At 46.1% G+C, this 17,065-nt stretch overlaps 1 protein-coding gene across 1 annotated transcript; it reads right to left on the minus strand.

Moving 5' to 3' along the window:
• Positions 1–9,089: 9,089 nt before the first annotated feature.
• On the minus strand, positions 9,090–9,970 carry LOC120843496. The gene has a single exon (XM_040214890.3). The coding sequence runs from the start codon at positions 9,894–9,896 to the stop codon at positions 9,174–9,176; it is 723 nt and encodes a 240-aa protein (XP_040070824.1). The 5' UTR covers positions 9,897–9,970; the 3' UTR covers positions 9,090–9,173.
• Positions 9,971–17,065: the final 7,095 nt, after the last annotated feature.

Here is a 17,065-nt window from a genome sequence, read left to right on the forward strand (position 1 = left end):
TTTTTGAAGTGCTCGAATCAAAGCCTGTCTCCCACCATCCCACTATACTGCGCCGCTGGACTCGGGTATAGCGACTGCTCCTGAGCGATGTGATATGTTTGTGTTTCATCATTGAGATGACGATGTCACTTATGTATTATACAGTTCCATTTGCACATTCTTACTTTACGATATACTAAATTTTTGTACCACATGGATTTTGCTTTCTCATGCGCTTAAAACATCTCGAGTTATTACAGTAAAATCCTGAATTAACGCCCCCCTTTCCGCCGTAGATAATTGGCAAAAAAAAGTGGGGTGGGCGATCTTTCAGTATTTAATAACCAAAATCACAAACAAAAATCGAGTAACGCGTGCGCCAAAGCAGCGTGGGTTTCCCTAGCTCTCATCGCTGAAACCGTCAAACGACACATCGCTTTCGAAGATTAAATCGCCTCGTCAATGAGGCTCTCGGGATCCTCGGGTCCATTGGTTACCGAAGCCAAACGGTCGTTGAGCTCGCTGCCCTCGGAACCATCGAGCCTTGCGGATATTCCGTTTGAACCAACTCCGCACGGTATCCTCGGAGACGGAGGCCCACGCCTGAGCCACCAAGTCCACAACCTCTTGACGCGACGGCTTGCGAAGGTTGCCCTTTGGAGTCACCGAACCTTTCCGGAAGAACGATACCCAAATTCCACACGTCCTTGAAGGGCTTCATCCATGAGACGTCCGCGGGTTGCAAAATGGACGTGCAACCGCCCGGTATCAAGACGACGTCGGTGTCTTTTGCGTCGAGCGCTTCTCGGGCCGCCTCTGTCTTGTGTATGGGTGCTTGGTCCAGTATGAGCAGTCTCCTCACGTCGTCGGCGTTTGGGCCCCAAACTCTCCTGGTCCACTCCAGTAGGAAGGGAGAGGTCATCCAACCGTTCTTGGAAGAAGTAACCCAAGCAGCACGTTGTGAATGGGCCATCGCTGGCAAGTGTACTATGGCCAACCAGATTTTCGATGGCCCAAGCTTGGCCAAAGTGCTCGGCAATAGCAGTGTTTTCGTCCTCGTCTGGTGACTTGCCATTCACTTTATGCCAGTCACTGGCCATTCACTTTAGGCCAGTGACTGGCCATTCACTTTAGGCCAGTGACTGGCCATTCACCTTTGTCCAGTGGCTGGCCATTCACTTTAGGCCAGAGACTGGCCATTCACCTTTGGCCATGACTGGCCATTCATATTTGGCCAGTGACTGGCCATTCACTTTAGGCCAGTGACTTGCCATTCACCTAAGGCCAGTCACTTTCGGGTAGCCACTGGCCATTCACGTTTGGCCAGCTACTAGCCATTGACTTCCGGCCAGTCCCTGGCCGAAAGTGGCTGTAGTTATACACTTAATACATAATTTATCACAGACCGCCAGAAAATTTGGGTGTTGCTCAGAAGACTGTCAAGAGTTTCGGGAGGTCAAGTTTGCGAACTCAACCCCAGAAACTTTTACATAGTAATGACACGCGAAGCTGATGCAAGGCTGCTCAATATTTATTGGACTTCTTGAGTACTAAGTCTTACGACGCTGGTTGCGACCACCATTCCAGTCGTCGTGGGTTCAGGGATGGTATGTTGTCCCACCATTAAGATCCCCCGGTAGTGCAGCAGTAAAAAAAAAATAAAAAGAAGTAACTTTAGGTGAAGGGACAGTGCAACAATAGAGAGTTTTAGTAGATCGTTCCGATACCTCCGATAGCCCCGATAACGGTACTATGGATGCGCAAGGGAGGCGGTAGCGGAGTATCGGGTATCGTTATCAGAGTCATGGGAGCGATCTACTAAAACTCTCTACTATTCGGTTACAATACTTTTCACTTTACACAAGCTTACTGGCACTAATGGGAAAGAGAAGCCTTGAGTACACAGTAAAAGTTTTTACACACTTAAGGGTGTAAATCAGTTTGTCCCTGGGCTAATACCGTTATGGCGTTCAGGCAAGCACCCTTCATGAAGGGTGCTTGCTAACACCCTTGGTAAAGGGTGCTTGGCATGAAATGAGCACCTGCTGGGGCGGCCCAGTGGATGCTGGGCCACCCCAGCCAATCTGGCGCCGGGAGGGTGTCATGCGACGTTTTGGTTATGTGGAGTACAAGGTCACATGACGCTCTCTCGACGCTGGATTGGCTGGTAGCATCCGCCGCGCTCGGACGAAGGGTGAAATGAAATATAGACCCCAGTGAACATTTCATTGGAATGTGTCCAGTACACATATCAGAACTTGTAAATTGTACAAAAATCATATATGGTATTCATATTCTTATATTATTATTACGTGATTTACAGCTTATCATGTTTACTGAACACATTTACACTTTTTTCACTTACAGGGATTGCCACATCACCACATACGAGGCATGTGATAAAGAAATATTGAGTCACACTAAACACAACTCACTTCATGAAGTAATACAAAAGAGCTCCTTGCAAGCCACATCATAACCCCGTGGGCGATTGGGAAGTGCTACGGCACCCCCCTTTCTCGAACTCTAAGTGAGCAAGCAATGGCCCTAAGCATCGCACTGTATGGCTGAACCTTTCTGAACATCATGGTGTGCCACAAACGAAGCATGTAAAGCTTTCCTGTTTGGAGATCAAGTGACATGTTTTGTTTGTCTCAGAGGATTGCAGGCAACCCACGCTTCGCTTATCACTTGTCTCCTACGCGCATCTGGCTCAACACACAAATCGCGCATTGTACCAAACGGTCCAAGAAGACGGAAAGGAAGGACTCCCCTCATTCTCGGACCCTCGTTCGTGCAACCGGAAACAGTCATTCTCCCCCTAGAAGATTAGCCCGTCGCTCAAAACTCGAACAAAAGTTGCTTTCCCCACCCCGTTCAGCCCTAAGCTGACAGTGTTGTGGAAGCTACGTGCTCCTTGGGCCAGCCCACGTGGGCCAGCCACACGCTCGTCACGCCACGGGTACTTCGAACGGCTCGGTTGTAACGCGCTGACGCTATTGACACCACCACAACGCTGCCAGCGCCACCAAGGGCAAAGCTGATAACCACGCCTGCCTTGCTACTCCACGAACGCGGGGAATCTTTTCTTTCTGGTTTTGTTTGCGCCGGATATCCCATGACGCATCGCGCTCTCCGTTCGCTTCTCTTCGAGCGCTTGCTCGAGTGCACCGTTTGGAACGCAAAATATAGCCAGTCGTTCAAAATACAAACGTGCGATTATCATTTGAGGTTATTATCCCTCATACTTGATTCACTTCCGAACGAAATTTGAATATTTCAATTTTTGTTTCCGTACCCCTTTAAAGAACACAACTGTGATGATGATTTAATGAATGATGATGATGAAATAATTTTGACTAAAGAGAGTGACCACAAGGGTATACTGAAAGAATCACTAACAATGATGAAACCTAGAAATCTATTAGTGCCTTCCCTGTGATTTGCCATTGAGTGGAAGAAGTTTCTTGGCCTATATTTTTGTTAGAAACAGGTGTGATGCGTCCGTCTTTTTAAATCTTGATGTTGTGCATATTTTTTATTTCCTAGGTTGAAAGCTCAAGGCATTCCTTGTTGTTTGTTCAATCACATTTACCCAAATGTTAGTAGGTTGCTTCTTTATGTTTACTGTCCTTGGGTATGTCAGGGGTTGTGAACAGTAAAACGCTGTAAGGCACAGGAAGGAATTCCCTTTGTAAAGCGGTGGCAAGCAGAAGAGAAATTGTAAAGACTGACTTCATGTCTTCCCCTACGTTTTCTTTTTTGGGTCGCCTATTCATTTTTTGCCCATTAATACTCATCTGTGTTTGATACTTCTCTGCGTTTGTGTCATCCTTCAGAAAACCTGTCTTTAATAAATTATTTGTTTGCCTGTTTGGCTAGCTTGCACCCTCGTTTTTGTTTATTAACAAATGACTGTAGGATTCAACTGTAGGATGACTGTAGGATTCAAGCACCGTGTTAATGCATACTAATAAATAGCAGCATACTTGTATTGACTAGTGCTGATGACTAGACTAGTTAGCAGCCAATTATTGAAAAGAAATCATGAAGAATATGGGAACAGAGGATATGAACACAACACAGCGCTGTGTTGATCTCCTCCTTCTTGTCCGTGCCATTCGCATTCCATGTTTTTAATAACACATTTATTAATAATTTCCTGCTTGGTATCATCTGTATAGGGGTTCGCTGGAACGACCCACGTGCTATTGCATTCACTTTAGGGCAGCTCCCCCTTCCTCATGGTGCCATCGTTCAGGAAGTGCAAGGCGGGTGTCACTCTCACTCTTGTGGTTCAGTTCCCCAGGTTCCCATAGGTTTCAAGCTGCTAGCCAAACTGAGTCAGGCCTTCCAGCCCTGCAGGAAATGTCAATTCCACTCTTTTAGACGTAGACACCCACATTTTGAGTGTACGTGAAAAAAGCTCCAACAGAGAGGAAACAAAATGATTGGCCTTTTTTAATGCCTCCTATTCTTTTGCTGAGAACATACATAAACGTTACACGCTATTGTACATTCAGTGGTGCGGCTTAATTTAGGAAGAGCACCTTTTTTCATATAACTTTTATATAAAGAAAAATCTCAATATAATGGGTCGGGCATAAATGGTTGCTATGAACTGCCCTATACATTTACACATTACCTGATATCACCAAAAGAGTAGAGTAGGGTAGGGCTGCACTGCACCAATTACGACTTTGTAACCAATTAATAGTTGGCATTTATTTTTTCGTTACTATTGGCTATTATTCTTTGACAGAAAGAATAACCGGGCGAGTTGGTGCGGTGGTAGTCTTTGAACGCCATCAAATATTCAGGTTTGACATTAGTTAATTTTTTCCGCCTTTTTTCATGTTTTTGCTTTTTCTAGCTGCTCTGATTTTTGTAAGGGCTTTCGCCACTACTAAAAAACGTGACATCTAAACTCCTTTTATTTTTTGCATCACACAATCGTAAACTTAAAAAGTCTGCCGGTTCGGTAAACGCGAAGAGACCTAATTTCCGAGGGTGAAACCTCTAAAAACAACGGACAAGTAAAAGAAACAAACAACACAGGGCGTTGTTTGTCCTTTGTTTTTAGCGCTTTTACCCTCGGAAATATGACGAAGAGACCGCGCGTCTCAACACACAGGCATTAGCATATGCAAAAAATCATGCTGCATGCTCGCTCTTGTAACGTTTTTCTCGCTCCCGCTTTATGAAACAAATCGGTGGCGAGCGGCTGTTAGGACAAGACGTCAGAACTAGCGTGACCTGTGATTAACACTTTGGGACGGCGACTGAATGCTTGAACTGCCGTCAGACGGCATTTGAATGCTCCGCACAAGCGTCGTCGGACGAGCGCCGCACGACGGCGCCCAGAACATGCCCACGGTTCCGCCGCGCGGGAATCTTTCTCACACTGCGGAGCGAGCCACAGGTTTTGAAGAGGTTACGCTCTTTTCAAATAACGAAATAACACAGGGCAGATAGATGCATAGTTAGAATCAAGCATAGCTTAGCAAGCACACGGTACACGACAAAGTTTAAAACAGCAGCCCACTTCGCAGAAACAAAAGAAAGTTGCTTACCGGCGTTTGCACGAGTCGTGCATGGGCGGTTCTGAACTTACGGGCGTTGGCAAGACGCAGCGTCTCCCAGCTCTCAATCGTCGATTGCTATTCTTGAACACGGTATTCGCAAGGAAGATATCTAAAATATCCACTAAAACGGCTAAAACGTAAAAAAAAGGAGATTTCCGAAACCTCTTAAATTCAACGACCATTCAACCGAGCCCAACGGAAGCTGATTGCAATAGCGATTGCCTTGCGCAGTCTTCAAGAGTCTCTTTTCCTTTTTATTTATTGCTATTTTTTTAGAACGATGCTAAGCGAATTATTATTATATTAGTAACAATAAAAATGTCCTTAGAATAATAATGTAAAACATTACAAAAAGTGAGTAAATCTTAGGTTTTGTTTAAACTTTAGGTTGTTTCTTTTTTGTGTAAACCGAAACCGAAACTAACTTAAGCAACGTTTCCTTCGTCGTAATTGTTTGCGTGTGTGTGTGTGCATGCCCGCGCGTGTGTTGGTGCGCGCGCGTGTGGATACGACCCCGTGCATGCGCGTGTGCGTTTCTGGTTGTGCGTGCGTGTGCCTCTGCGCGCGGGCGTGGGATTGCGCGTGTGCATGCGTGTGTACGTGCGTGCGCGCGTGTATGTGTGCGACTGCGAGCGCGCAAGCGTCTGTTTGTGCGTTCTATTGCACTGCGCCCGCAAGAAGAACAATTGGATGTCCCTGGACACTGTTAAAACACTAACTTATTGATTATTATTATTGTTGTTGTTGTTGTTGTTATTGAAACATAGCCCTGAGACTTTAGACACAAGGCCCTAAACGTTTCTATAGCTGGCTGTAGCTGTATATAAATTTTTAAGGCCGACCATGCAAAGCTACAGGGGGTGATAGCCTCCCATTGAATTTCCCATAGACGACCATAGGCATTTTATGGGATGTCTCGGACTGGTTTATTATGGGATTTGCCTCTTTATGTGTATGAGTTTTTGTGCATGTCAGCATATTCTCAAATGAATATTTTACTGGGGTTGACATGGTCATGGGCCAGGCTCTAGCAGCATGTCATGAATATTTGTCAAACATTTTCACAATATTTTGATTTCATGTTGCCAGATATAAACTCAAGACTAACTGATTTTCTTACTGTACACTTACATCAATAAATATTTGTAAAAAATGCTAGTATAGAGCATTTCACCCTACTTTCCGATTTCTAAGCATGGAGTGATTTGTAAGAAAATTAAATATAAACTCATATATAAAATTTTGTTTGCAAACATAAAAACTGTATGCAAAAGAGGCACTTCATTATCAGCTATTTGCATGAATTACAACTGACATTATAAGAAACTAGACTGCTAAAAACTGTTGCTTTTCAAGCAGAAATCTTACCTGTACATCATGTACAGAGCCATGTATAAGCTTTTCAAAACCATTTCACATTATTTATTTAGCACCCTCCTCTACACCCTTCTCACATCCTCACTAAATGTAGGGTGTAACACGAAACAGCAAATTTTCGGTAAAATATGAGGTTGTATTCCTAGTTTTTAGGGTGTTAAAAGGGTGTAGCCGAGAGTGTAAGTTGATACAACACCCCTGTTACACCCTTAAAGGTGTAAAAACTTTTACTGTGTAGTACGGCCGAGCATCACTGGCTTTAATCACCACGATAGCGTCGATAGCGTCAAGGCGTTGCCCACCACCCGCCAAAAACCACGTTGTTAACAACAAAACCAGCGTCCTGCACATCTAGGTCGAGATGTTCATTTTCTTTTTCTTTTACGTGTGGTTCGCTTTTGAACGTTTCCGTTGTGGTTTCAACCGAAGCTGTTAGCTTTCCTTGGATCAGAAAATCAGTATCCTAGCACCTAATTAAAACATTACTGAGACTAGCTTAAGTTTAATCAATATATGAGGGATGTCTTGTTTAGGCTCTTCCAAAACACAAAGCCTGAAATATCCAATCTTATCCGATTCAAGCACAAGCTGATCGGGGTGCGTGGCTAGCGTGGCGGTTTACTAAGCTGAGGGCATTGATACATCTATAGGTTTTTAAGGTAGAGAAGGGGGCTTATGGTCGGTATACAGGTACACTGGCTGGGTAACGGAGGGTGCGTCTTCCAGGAAAGGGGAGCATGTGAACCCGATGCACCCGACTACAACTTTTTTTTTCTTCGAGTGCAGTTGGGAAGTATATATGTGGAGCGCTAACCGAAAAATCGCGGATGTGGTATTCGCGCTAAGAGTGCCGCGCAGCGACAGAGCGGTATTGTTAGCGCGAAGATGACGTCGGCGCTGCTTTCGTATTTTATTTTCATAGAACAACGACGGGCACAATATTTTCCCACTTCTAGTAATGTTCCAAATGAACATATCGCACGACAGTGCTAGTTAAGACAATAGCCTTTCAAGTCCAACGAAAAAAAAAAAACTGAATAAAACGGTGATCGTTTGGTTGCGCTAACAGTGTTCGCGCGATGCACGCACTAATATCCTGCCAACCACTCGCTCATGATGCTTCTCTCGCTGCCCGTCGTTATGCCAAAGTTTCGTCAACGCGATGAAAGTTTAGATTATGGGTGTCCCTGCGGCGAAACTGAAAATCAGCACTTTTGGCCGAACACTTGTCGACCATGTTTATGTCCACTGCGGCCAAGCTGAGAATCAGCATTTCTGGCCAAACACTCGCCGGCCGTGTTTATGTTTCCGGCGGCCAAGCTGAAAATCAGCACTGCTGGCCAAACACTTGCCGGCCGTGTTTATGTCCCCGGCGGCCAAGCTGAAAATCAGCACTGCTGGCCAAACACTTGCCGGCCGTGTTTATGCCTCCGGCGGCCAAGCTGAAAATCAGCACCTGTGGCCAAACACTTGCCGGGCGTGTTTATGTCCCCGGCGGCCAAGCTGAAAATAAGCACTTCTGGCCAAACACTTGCCGGCCGTGTTTACGCCCCCGGCGGCCAAGCTGAAAATCACCACTGCTGGCCAAACACTTGCCGGCCGTGTTTATGTCTCCGGCGGCCAAGCTGAAAATGAGCACTTTTGGCCAGGCGCTTGCCGGCAGTGTTTATGTCTCCGGCGGACAAGCTAAAAACAACTAGTTTGTGGCCGGACCCTTGCCGGCCTTGTTTAAGCCTCCGGTGGCCAAGCACTTAAAGTGGCCAAGCTGTCCAGACACTGGCCAACCGTCGGCCGATCGAAATTCACTTTCTGGTGCTGCTTGGGAACTCGCACATTTGCTGCAAGTACAACAAGTATAACATGAAATAACAGTTCGGGCCCCAAACGCACATTACACATGCTACGCCGATGAGTGAAGATATGCGAACTGCCCCGATTTTATGGCCGAGCGCCGAAGCACGCGCAAGTGAGTAAGCTTCGGAAAGCCAGCAAGTCACGCGCCAACTGCTCGTGCGCTCAAGATGGCGCCGGCCAGAACGGCTACGCCATCTTTCGGAAATGGGGCGATACAAAACAAAACGGGCTGTGGCGTTTTGTCAATGGATAACGCAACAGTCGCTCTATTTAAAAAAAAAAAAAGAAATGCTGTCAGCCTTATTTTTACGTATTTCTAAGGCTTTGTTTCGACATTTATACCCTGAATGGTGATTAATTACAACATACCTGGAATCCTTAGAGAAAAGAGTGCTCTGGGGGAATCCGGCCGGTTGGCTCCTTCAGTACGATCAAAGCAGGTAGCTTGATGCCCGCTGCCGTCGCGCACAAGGCCACCGTCATCCCTCGCCGAGCACAGCCGGTGTTGGCGATGCGAATACTCGACTCGCCGACAGCATTGTTGGTTCTTGCAGCAGGGCAATCCATCCGGACCATAGTCTGATCCATATTGGCTATGTTGTAGTCCGAGTAGTTGTGCTCCAGGCGCAGAGTTGACACAGCCTTTCGGAACACCGTAATTGCTTCAACGTAGTCGGCAGGCAGCTTCTGATTTTCGTTGGTCCCCACCCGCATAGACACATTAAATCGCTTCTTCCAGTTAGCTATGTACTGGCATGACGTTTGGAAGTTTCCTAGGCCCATCTGTTCTGCCAGTTTCCACGCATGCTCTTGAAGCAGGCGATTGCTGACTGCTCGACCGGCGGATCTCTCAGTCTCAAGGAAGTCCATCAGTGCGTCGTCGATTTCTTCACTAAAAACGGGTCGTCCCCTACCTATTGCTCTCTTCAACTTGTTCGTTCCATGGCATTGTTGTAGAAGTACTTGGTAGCTCGTATTCCATTCCCGTACACGCTTCCGGTCAACTTCGAAATGGCGCGCAGTCTTGCTCACGTTAGCTCCGTTCTTGCGGTGCCATTCCACGACTTCCACTTTCTCCTGGATGGTATAGCTGGACCTCATCCCGAGTATACACAAGAAACGTCTTCACAGTTTGCTGGTCGAAAGATTTTCTGGGGTTCTCGGGCGATCTGACGACAACCGCTAAGTGACCTTCAACGCTTTCCTGATGTCATTCAATAAGTGACCTTGACCGCTTTCCGGGTTCCTTCCGTTATCTTATCTCCCTTATTGTGTGTGCACTCTAAAAAAAAAGGGTATCACCTTACACCCTTTTGTCCCATATAATACACCCCAAAACTTCATTTCGATATACAGCGCCCTATAGTCGAACAGACGGCACAAAATTTTACCAGGGGCTTGATAACGGTGCCATATAACTTATTAAATTTATGTAGTACCTATCAAAGACCAAAGAAAGAAAACACTGAGCTTTTGCAGTACGGCCAAGAAAACTCCGATAATGTTTTTCGTAGTCAATAATACGTACATCAGCTATCATAATAAGTTGTACCACACGGCTATCAAGCCCCTCGTAAACTTTGGGGCCGCCTGTTCGATTATGGGGCGCTGTACGTCGAATTGAAGTTTTGGGGTGTATTATATGGGACAAGGGGTGTAATAATACACCTTTTTTTCTGAGAGTGTGGCCTCTTCTTTTTGTGAAGGGAATCCTAGGCTTTCCAAACCTTCTCCCCTACCCTCCGGCACCTTCCTCAACCTTCGGGCATCGCTATTTTTGGAAGGTGGGCGACCTATCAGTATTCGAGGGAAACACGTGTTCGAACATAAAAGCGGACTGGGCGATCTATCGAGTGCGGGTGCTATTTCAGGATTTTACGGTATTTGATAATTTTGTACTTCCTTCAGATTTAATTTTATCTGTAATATGCACGTTGCAATAATAATATCTACACTCTACTGCTCCCCTATCCTTTGTGTCGTTTTTGTTCGCACCTCATTATTGTAAATATTGAGTGTTTTGTAGCTTTTGGGCATATTAAGCCTCATACTATACTCCTCGAAATGTTTATGCCTCATAAGATTCTTGTACTTGGGTTTGCCTGAATCCAAATAAATATAATGGAAAAGTTCTTCATTTTCTTGACATTTGCTCATTGCCGAAGTTTTCCGAGCAAAAAACCTCGGAAAGGGTGTAAAAATGCCCTTCCGATTGGTGCATAAAAACGAGTATTTGGTACGAACAGAAGGGGCTTGCTGCTTCTTTTTGTACGTTGTGACTCGAGCGCGTAACCAGGAGTGTAGGGAGGTTGGTGCATCATGATAACAGATATGTTCAACTCTGGCAATCGTGTAATCCCAAACGATCTGTCTGCATATATGTGTCTTGTGCGTGGAGCACGTACAAGTAGATTAATGCTACTCCATGGAGTTCAAGGGGAATATTGAGACTAAATGTGAGAAGTAAAAGTCGTGCATTAGCAACAAATGAGTTCTTTCACGCGATCGAGAGTTCGAGGCGAAAGCTGCAGGCCGCCACGTCCAATCACAAGCCACTTAGAAGCCACGTGGTTTGCCGGCTACATCGGTGGCGTAGTCGAAAGCCGCAAAATATCGGCTCTCTGCAGTGTCTGTGCAAGCAGTGACGTAGCACTATGCGATTTGAAGCATCTTGGCCCTCCCTTATCGCTGATACGCATCTCTGAGAAAAACCGTGGTTCTTACGACTGGCTCGTGATCGGACCTGACGGCCGTAAGACCAGACAAAGTATTGTTGAACAAACATGAATGTTCAACCATGGCTTGTAATAGTGCTTGTCCTGTCCACTTTTCCTCTTGCCTGTGTCTGATGCGCTATTTGCATTTATGTTTACGACAGATTTATTTCGGGAATGACACGACCTTGCGGACGTGACATTCTAAAACAGTGTGAAGTAATAATGTATTTGTCATTATTTCTAGGTGCTAGTGACATATTTGTATTCTGATCATCCCATAATTCGAATATGCGCAATATTTTTCTCGATATCGCAGAGGCGCGCTTGTTCTTGACAAAGACATCTTCATATCTATAATAATTTTACACACATATTAGGTAACTGTATTTTAATAATTAGTACAATACTTTTAATGTGCTCTAGGTTTTGTCTCGAAATTGCTACTAGAAAGGGCGTCTTGCAAATTATGGGACTGTCGCAAAGCCGCTCCAATGGTGATTTTAGCCAAAGAGCGACAAGAGCCGCGCTACTTTTTGGCAATAATCGCAGCATGTGAAGTGTGCTTGACCCTCCAGCACGAAGAGAGCGCGCGCGCTTCCTGAACTCGGGGTTCTCGGTCCTGCGCCCCGTCGAAAAGAAACACCTGCGAAACGACTTCCTCCAACGACGTCCTGCAACTGCCCGGCCGCCCGGCACCCGACGACACCGCCGTGACGAGGGAGAAGAGTGGGTGAGCGTGTGAGCCACGCCCGATGCCACTGATTGGTTCTCCCCGGTGAGAGGCGAAACATCACAGCCGTTTGAAGACAGCGACGTTTCAGGGGGGAGAAGCGAACATACGGGGGCGACCTGTCTCCTCCTGAAGCGGCTTCTCTCTCCGCTTGAGACTCTATCAGCTACGCTAGATGGACGATTTGGTCATTGCAGGACAACTGGAAATTCGATAATGGTCACACGGACTCAAGCTAGCACGACGCTGATTCATATCAAACCAGATATGACATCCGTAATAAATATGTTGAGAATGTGTTTCTACAAAAATTTTTAGTCGCCAGTGGGAGAGCCACCATGTTTTGAAGGTTGTTACAAGGAGCCATCTATCGGACAAAATAATTTTGATGCCTCACAGCACAGACGTAATCATCTTCCGTTTTTAATAACAGATTGATAATGATGAACACAGCCGGCTCCGACTCTGGTGTGCCAGCAAAGGTGGAAAGCGGGACGAGAGGGCCATGTACTGTAATGTCATATGTGAGTACGATAAGAAAAAGCACCTAAAAGGTTGATAGCACATACGTTAAATGTAAGCTTACAAATCATGTTGAAAGTCTTACATTTGGTTTCTATTTGACCGTGTGACGTTCCTTCTCTCCCCCTCTCTCGCCGCTGTCTTGTCATCTGCTTCGGGTGGTCTTTCCTAATGCGCAAGAGGTTGCCTACTTACAGCAACTAGCCCCTGTTTTGCTGCACGGAACTTCTGAAACGAAGTATAGCTCTCCTGCACTCTCGTCTTCACTCATAACCAGTCACCGTTTAGGAGCGAAACCATTTGACGGCTTTTTTAAAGTAATTTGCGTCAATTCTAATTTTCAGGACTTTATATTTCATTTGTATTCGGGACAGCATTTCAGGATTTATTGACAACATGCCAAAATTCTCGGTTGTTCATTTTATCCCAGAGAATGCTTACGAGATTGTACCCAATCATTGGGTTTCAAACGCAAAAACGTATTTGTTGGTGGCAGCCCTCAAGTTATTCCTCCGCAAGAATAATGAAGGCGGTGAGCACTGGCGAACCCGTGAACCGGGAAACCTGGACGAAGCAGGCACCAAACAAGATTCTTTTCACTGGAGGCAAGTGCGCTGAATTATCCTCCTTTGCGCAAAGGGCAGGTTTAAGAGGACCGCTTTTGCGTTCTGATAAGGAACCTTTTCGTCTGAGTCAGGCCGTTATCGGTTGTCGCTATCGGAGAGCATAATGGTTGACACAGATTTTCAAATATAACTTTCGTTAGAGAAAAAAAACCTTTCGAAGGCTTCAGAGCTTTCACAAACTGCTCATGTCTAATGCATGAGCCACATTTGACTATCATCACAGGAGCTAATGTGCGATAAAACGAGGACAAAAATTGATATACATAATTTATCATCATAAGCTTGAACAGAACGCAAGGGCCAAAGAGAGTTGCTATCAATTGAACATAGTGAAAAAAAGACCGAGACTCAGATTATAAAAACCAACACTGTAGAACAGGATCGAGGAGACGTTTCTTTAATCCTCTTCTGCTATGTTGTTCCTTATAGACCTCTTCACCCAAATCCCCATGGGTGCCACCATCTTGGCATCACGTGATTCGTCCGCCATATAAGGTGACTTAAATCTGCCGTTCCTCTAGCTTTCGGCAGCTTGTTCCTATACGTGATCAAATCGCGGTGTCCTCTTTACACATCGTCTCTGTTTTGCTTTTTGTGCCGGTGCCTGGTTCGTAACTCTAGTTCTGAGGACGTGATTGTCGTAAGTCAACCTGTAGATAGCTTTAGAGCGCATTTGGGCACTCCGACGGTGCTCGAGAGCTCAGCCCGCTGTGATCACGACCGTGGCTGCGATGGAGGCTGGATGGGTGGACAACTTGAAACTTTGGCCGAAGATTCAGCGATCCTGTAAGTACCAATATGTAGCTACCATATGCATTTTTGATTCAGTTATATATTTAGGTTCGTTGAAAGTTATCCTAGGCAGCCTGTTCCGTACCGGCCACGGGCTCTGATAAGATTGTATAACCCCGATGACGTGTGCTCGCCCGGCATGCAGTGTTATCTATAAAAGAGCGCTGCTGTCTGGGAATAAAGGCTTTTTGTGTTGCTGCCACCAAGGCGTCTGTCTGCTGCTTAGAACAGAACATCTGGCGACGAGGATAAGATTTGGCGCGCATTCAGTCGCTGCCGGCCAGCAGCAATCACTAGGTTGAACCGTCCACGGTGCAAGGCGACACGGAGCCCTTGGAGCCAGGATTTCATCGACAGCCTGGAGCAGCGCAGGAACGCCGCGTGGAAGTAAGGCGTTACGGAGCCCCTGCATGAACTTCAGCGGCCGGTTGGAGCAAGCGAACGAGCACGGGCAGTACGGACAAGGCGCATCGAGGAAATCCGCTCTACAGATAAGTGAAATTTGCTCATTATGGCAGAACCAGGCCATGGCCCTAAGCTCGGCAGGATGACAGAACTCAACCCGAAAATCGACAACATACGCTCGTATTTCGAATGCTTTGAGAACTACGTAGACATAAATGATGTCCCTGAAGAGAAGAAACTTAAGCTGTTTCTCAACGTACTCGAAGCGGAGGCATATGAAGAATTAAAGAAGATAGTCCTGCCTCATTTGCCGTCTCAGAAGACCTTCGGGGAAGTTAAACAGCTTCTAGAAGGTCATTTCAGCACAGCTCACTCAATCATTGCGGAGCGTTGTAAATTTAATCGTCGAATGCAACATGAAAATGAAGGTGTCAAAGATTTCATCACGGAACTGAAGCACCTGGCAAGAGATTGCAATTTTGGCACGTTTCTAAATGATGCACTTAGGGACAGACTGGTAGCTGGTTTGTGTGACGAAGAAACGCAACGGGCTCTTTTTGCACAAGCAGACCTGACGTTTGAGCTGGCATGCAAAACGGCGCCAGAGAAAGAGCTAGCTGCACAACAGGCAAAGCAAATGCAAGAATTTGACGGAAAACCGCACAGCGTCAACGCCGTTCGCGGCGAACGACACCGTGATAAGGGAAAGGAATCGGGGGCAGTATCACGGTCGAAAGATAAGCAAGATGAAGAACTGCGTAGTGCTTGCTGGCATTGCGGAAAGCGTCATAGGGCAGAAAAATGTTGGTATCTTAACCACACTTGCCGAAATTGTAACAAAAAGGGGCACTTGCAAGCCGTCTGCAAGAAAGGAGCCAAAACAAAGGCTGTGAGATACGTCGACACCACGAACGACGAATCCGAAGAATTGAGCTGCCATACCGTGTTCTTTTCAGGCAAACATTCAAGGGGCTACAGCGTAGACCTCAAGATTGAAGGGAAAACTGTCTCTATGATAATTGACACGGGTGCAGCGGTCACGATCGTACCAGAGCGTGTGTACAGACAGTATTTTCCGCATGTAAAATGCGTCGAAACAAATGTGTCATTGCGCACTTACACAGGGGAAAAGCTGAAAGTGCTTGGAAAAGCAAAAGTTTTGGTAGACCCTGAAGGAAGCGAGATCACTTTGCCCGTAGTGATAGCACAAGAGAACGGAACGTTGACTCCCGCTCTCCTGGGAAGAGACTGGCTGGAAAAATTAAAGATAAACTGGAAAGCAGTGTACAGTATGTCAGCGGATAGATCACTGGATCAAAGGGTAGATGCATTACGGAAGAAGTATCCCCAGGTTTTCAAGAGCGCCCCGGGCATCGTCAAGAACTACGAAGCTCGCATCTATGTAAAAGAAGGGGCCCAACCAGTGTTCTCAAAAGCACGGCCAATACCGTTTGTGATGAAAGAAGAAGTAGCAAAGGAGTTGGAAAAGCTTGAGCAAAGCGGAATCCTGAAGAGGGTCACGAAAAGCGATTGGGCAACACCTCTGGTGGTGGTCGCGAAGAAAGGCGGCGCAGGATTACGATTATGAGGCGACTACAAGGTCACGGTTAATCCTGTTCTGTAAACTGACCATTACCCTTTGCTATTGCCGGAAGATTTGTATTGTATGCTTGCCGGAGGAAAGATCTTCTGCGTCCTAGATCTATCGCAAGCCTATCAACAAGTGCCGCTAGCTGAGGAAAGCAAAGCGTTGTTAACTGTGAACACGCATCTCGGATTATTTCAATTTCAGCGGCTTCCGTACGGCATCGCTAGCGCCCCGGCTATCTTTCAGTCATTAATGGACGAAGTTTTAAAAGGGATTCCAAAAGTGGGCTGTTATATCGACGACGTCATCGTCGTAGGTGACAACATAGACGACTGTCAACAAACCGTTGAAAAGGTGCTTGAAAGACTGGCGAAGCACAATATCACAGTAAAAGAACAGAAATGTGAGTTTTTCAAGCAGTCCGTCGTTTATCTTGGGCACAAAGTGACAACTGATGGCATTTTTCCAACTGCGACAAAGATAAAAGCAATCACGGAAGCACCTCAGCCAAGCAATGTAACCGAACTGCGAGCCTTCTTGGGCCTGCTGAATTTCTACGCAAAATTCATCAAAGACTTGGCTACAGTTGCTGTGCCAATGTATCATCTACTCAAAAAGGACAAGAGTTGGGTTTGGACGGACGCATGTTCAAGATCGTTCGTGGAATCTAAGCAGCGTCTCATCGACAGTGAAGTTCTGACATTTTACGACGTGAAAAAAACGATCGGATTAAGCTGCGACTCGTCCGCCTACCGTCTTGGAGCCGTTATTTTTCACGTCATGCCCGATGGTTCAGAGAGACCTATCGCCTTTGCCTCCAGAACATTGAACGCAGCGGAGCGTAACTACGCACAAGGCGAGAAGGAAGCCCTGGCCATAACTTTTGGTTT

The sequence above is a fragment of the Ixodes scapularis genome, unplaced genomic scaffold, assembly GCF_016920785.2.
Source record: "Ixodes scapularis isolate PalLabHiFi unplaced genomic scaffold, ASM1692078v2 PGA_scaffold3__209_contigs__length_174095766, whole genome shotgun sequence".
Taxonomy (NCBI): domain Eukaryota; kingdom Metazoa; phylum Arthropoda; class Arachnida; order Ixodida; family Ixodidae; genus Ixodes; species Ixodes scapularis.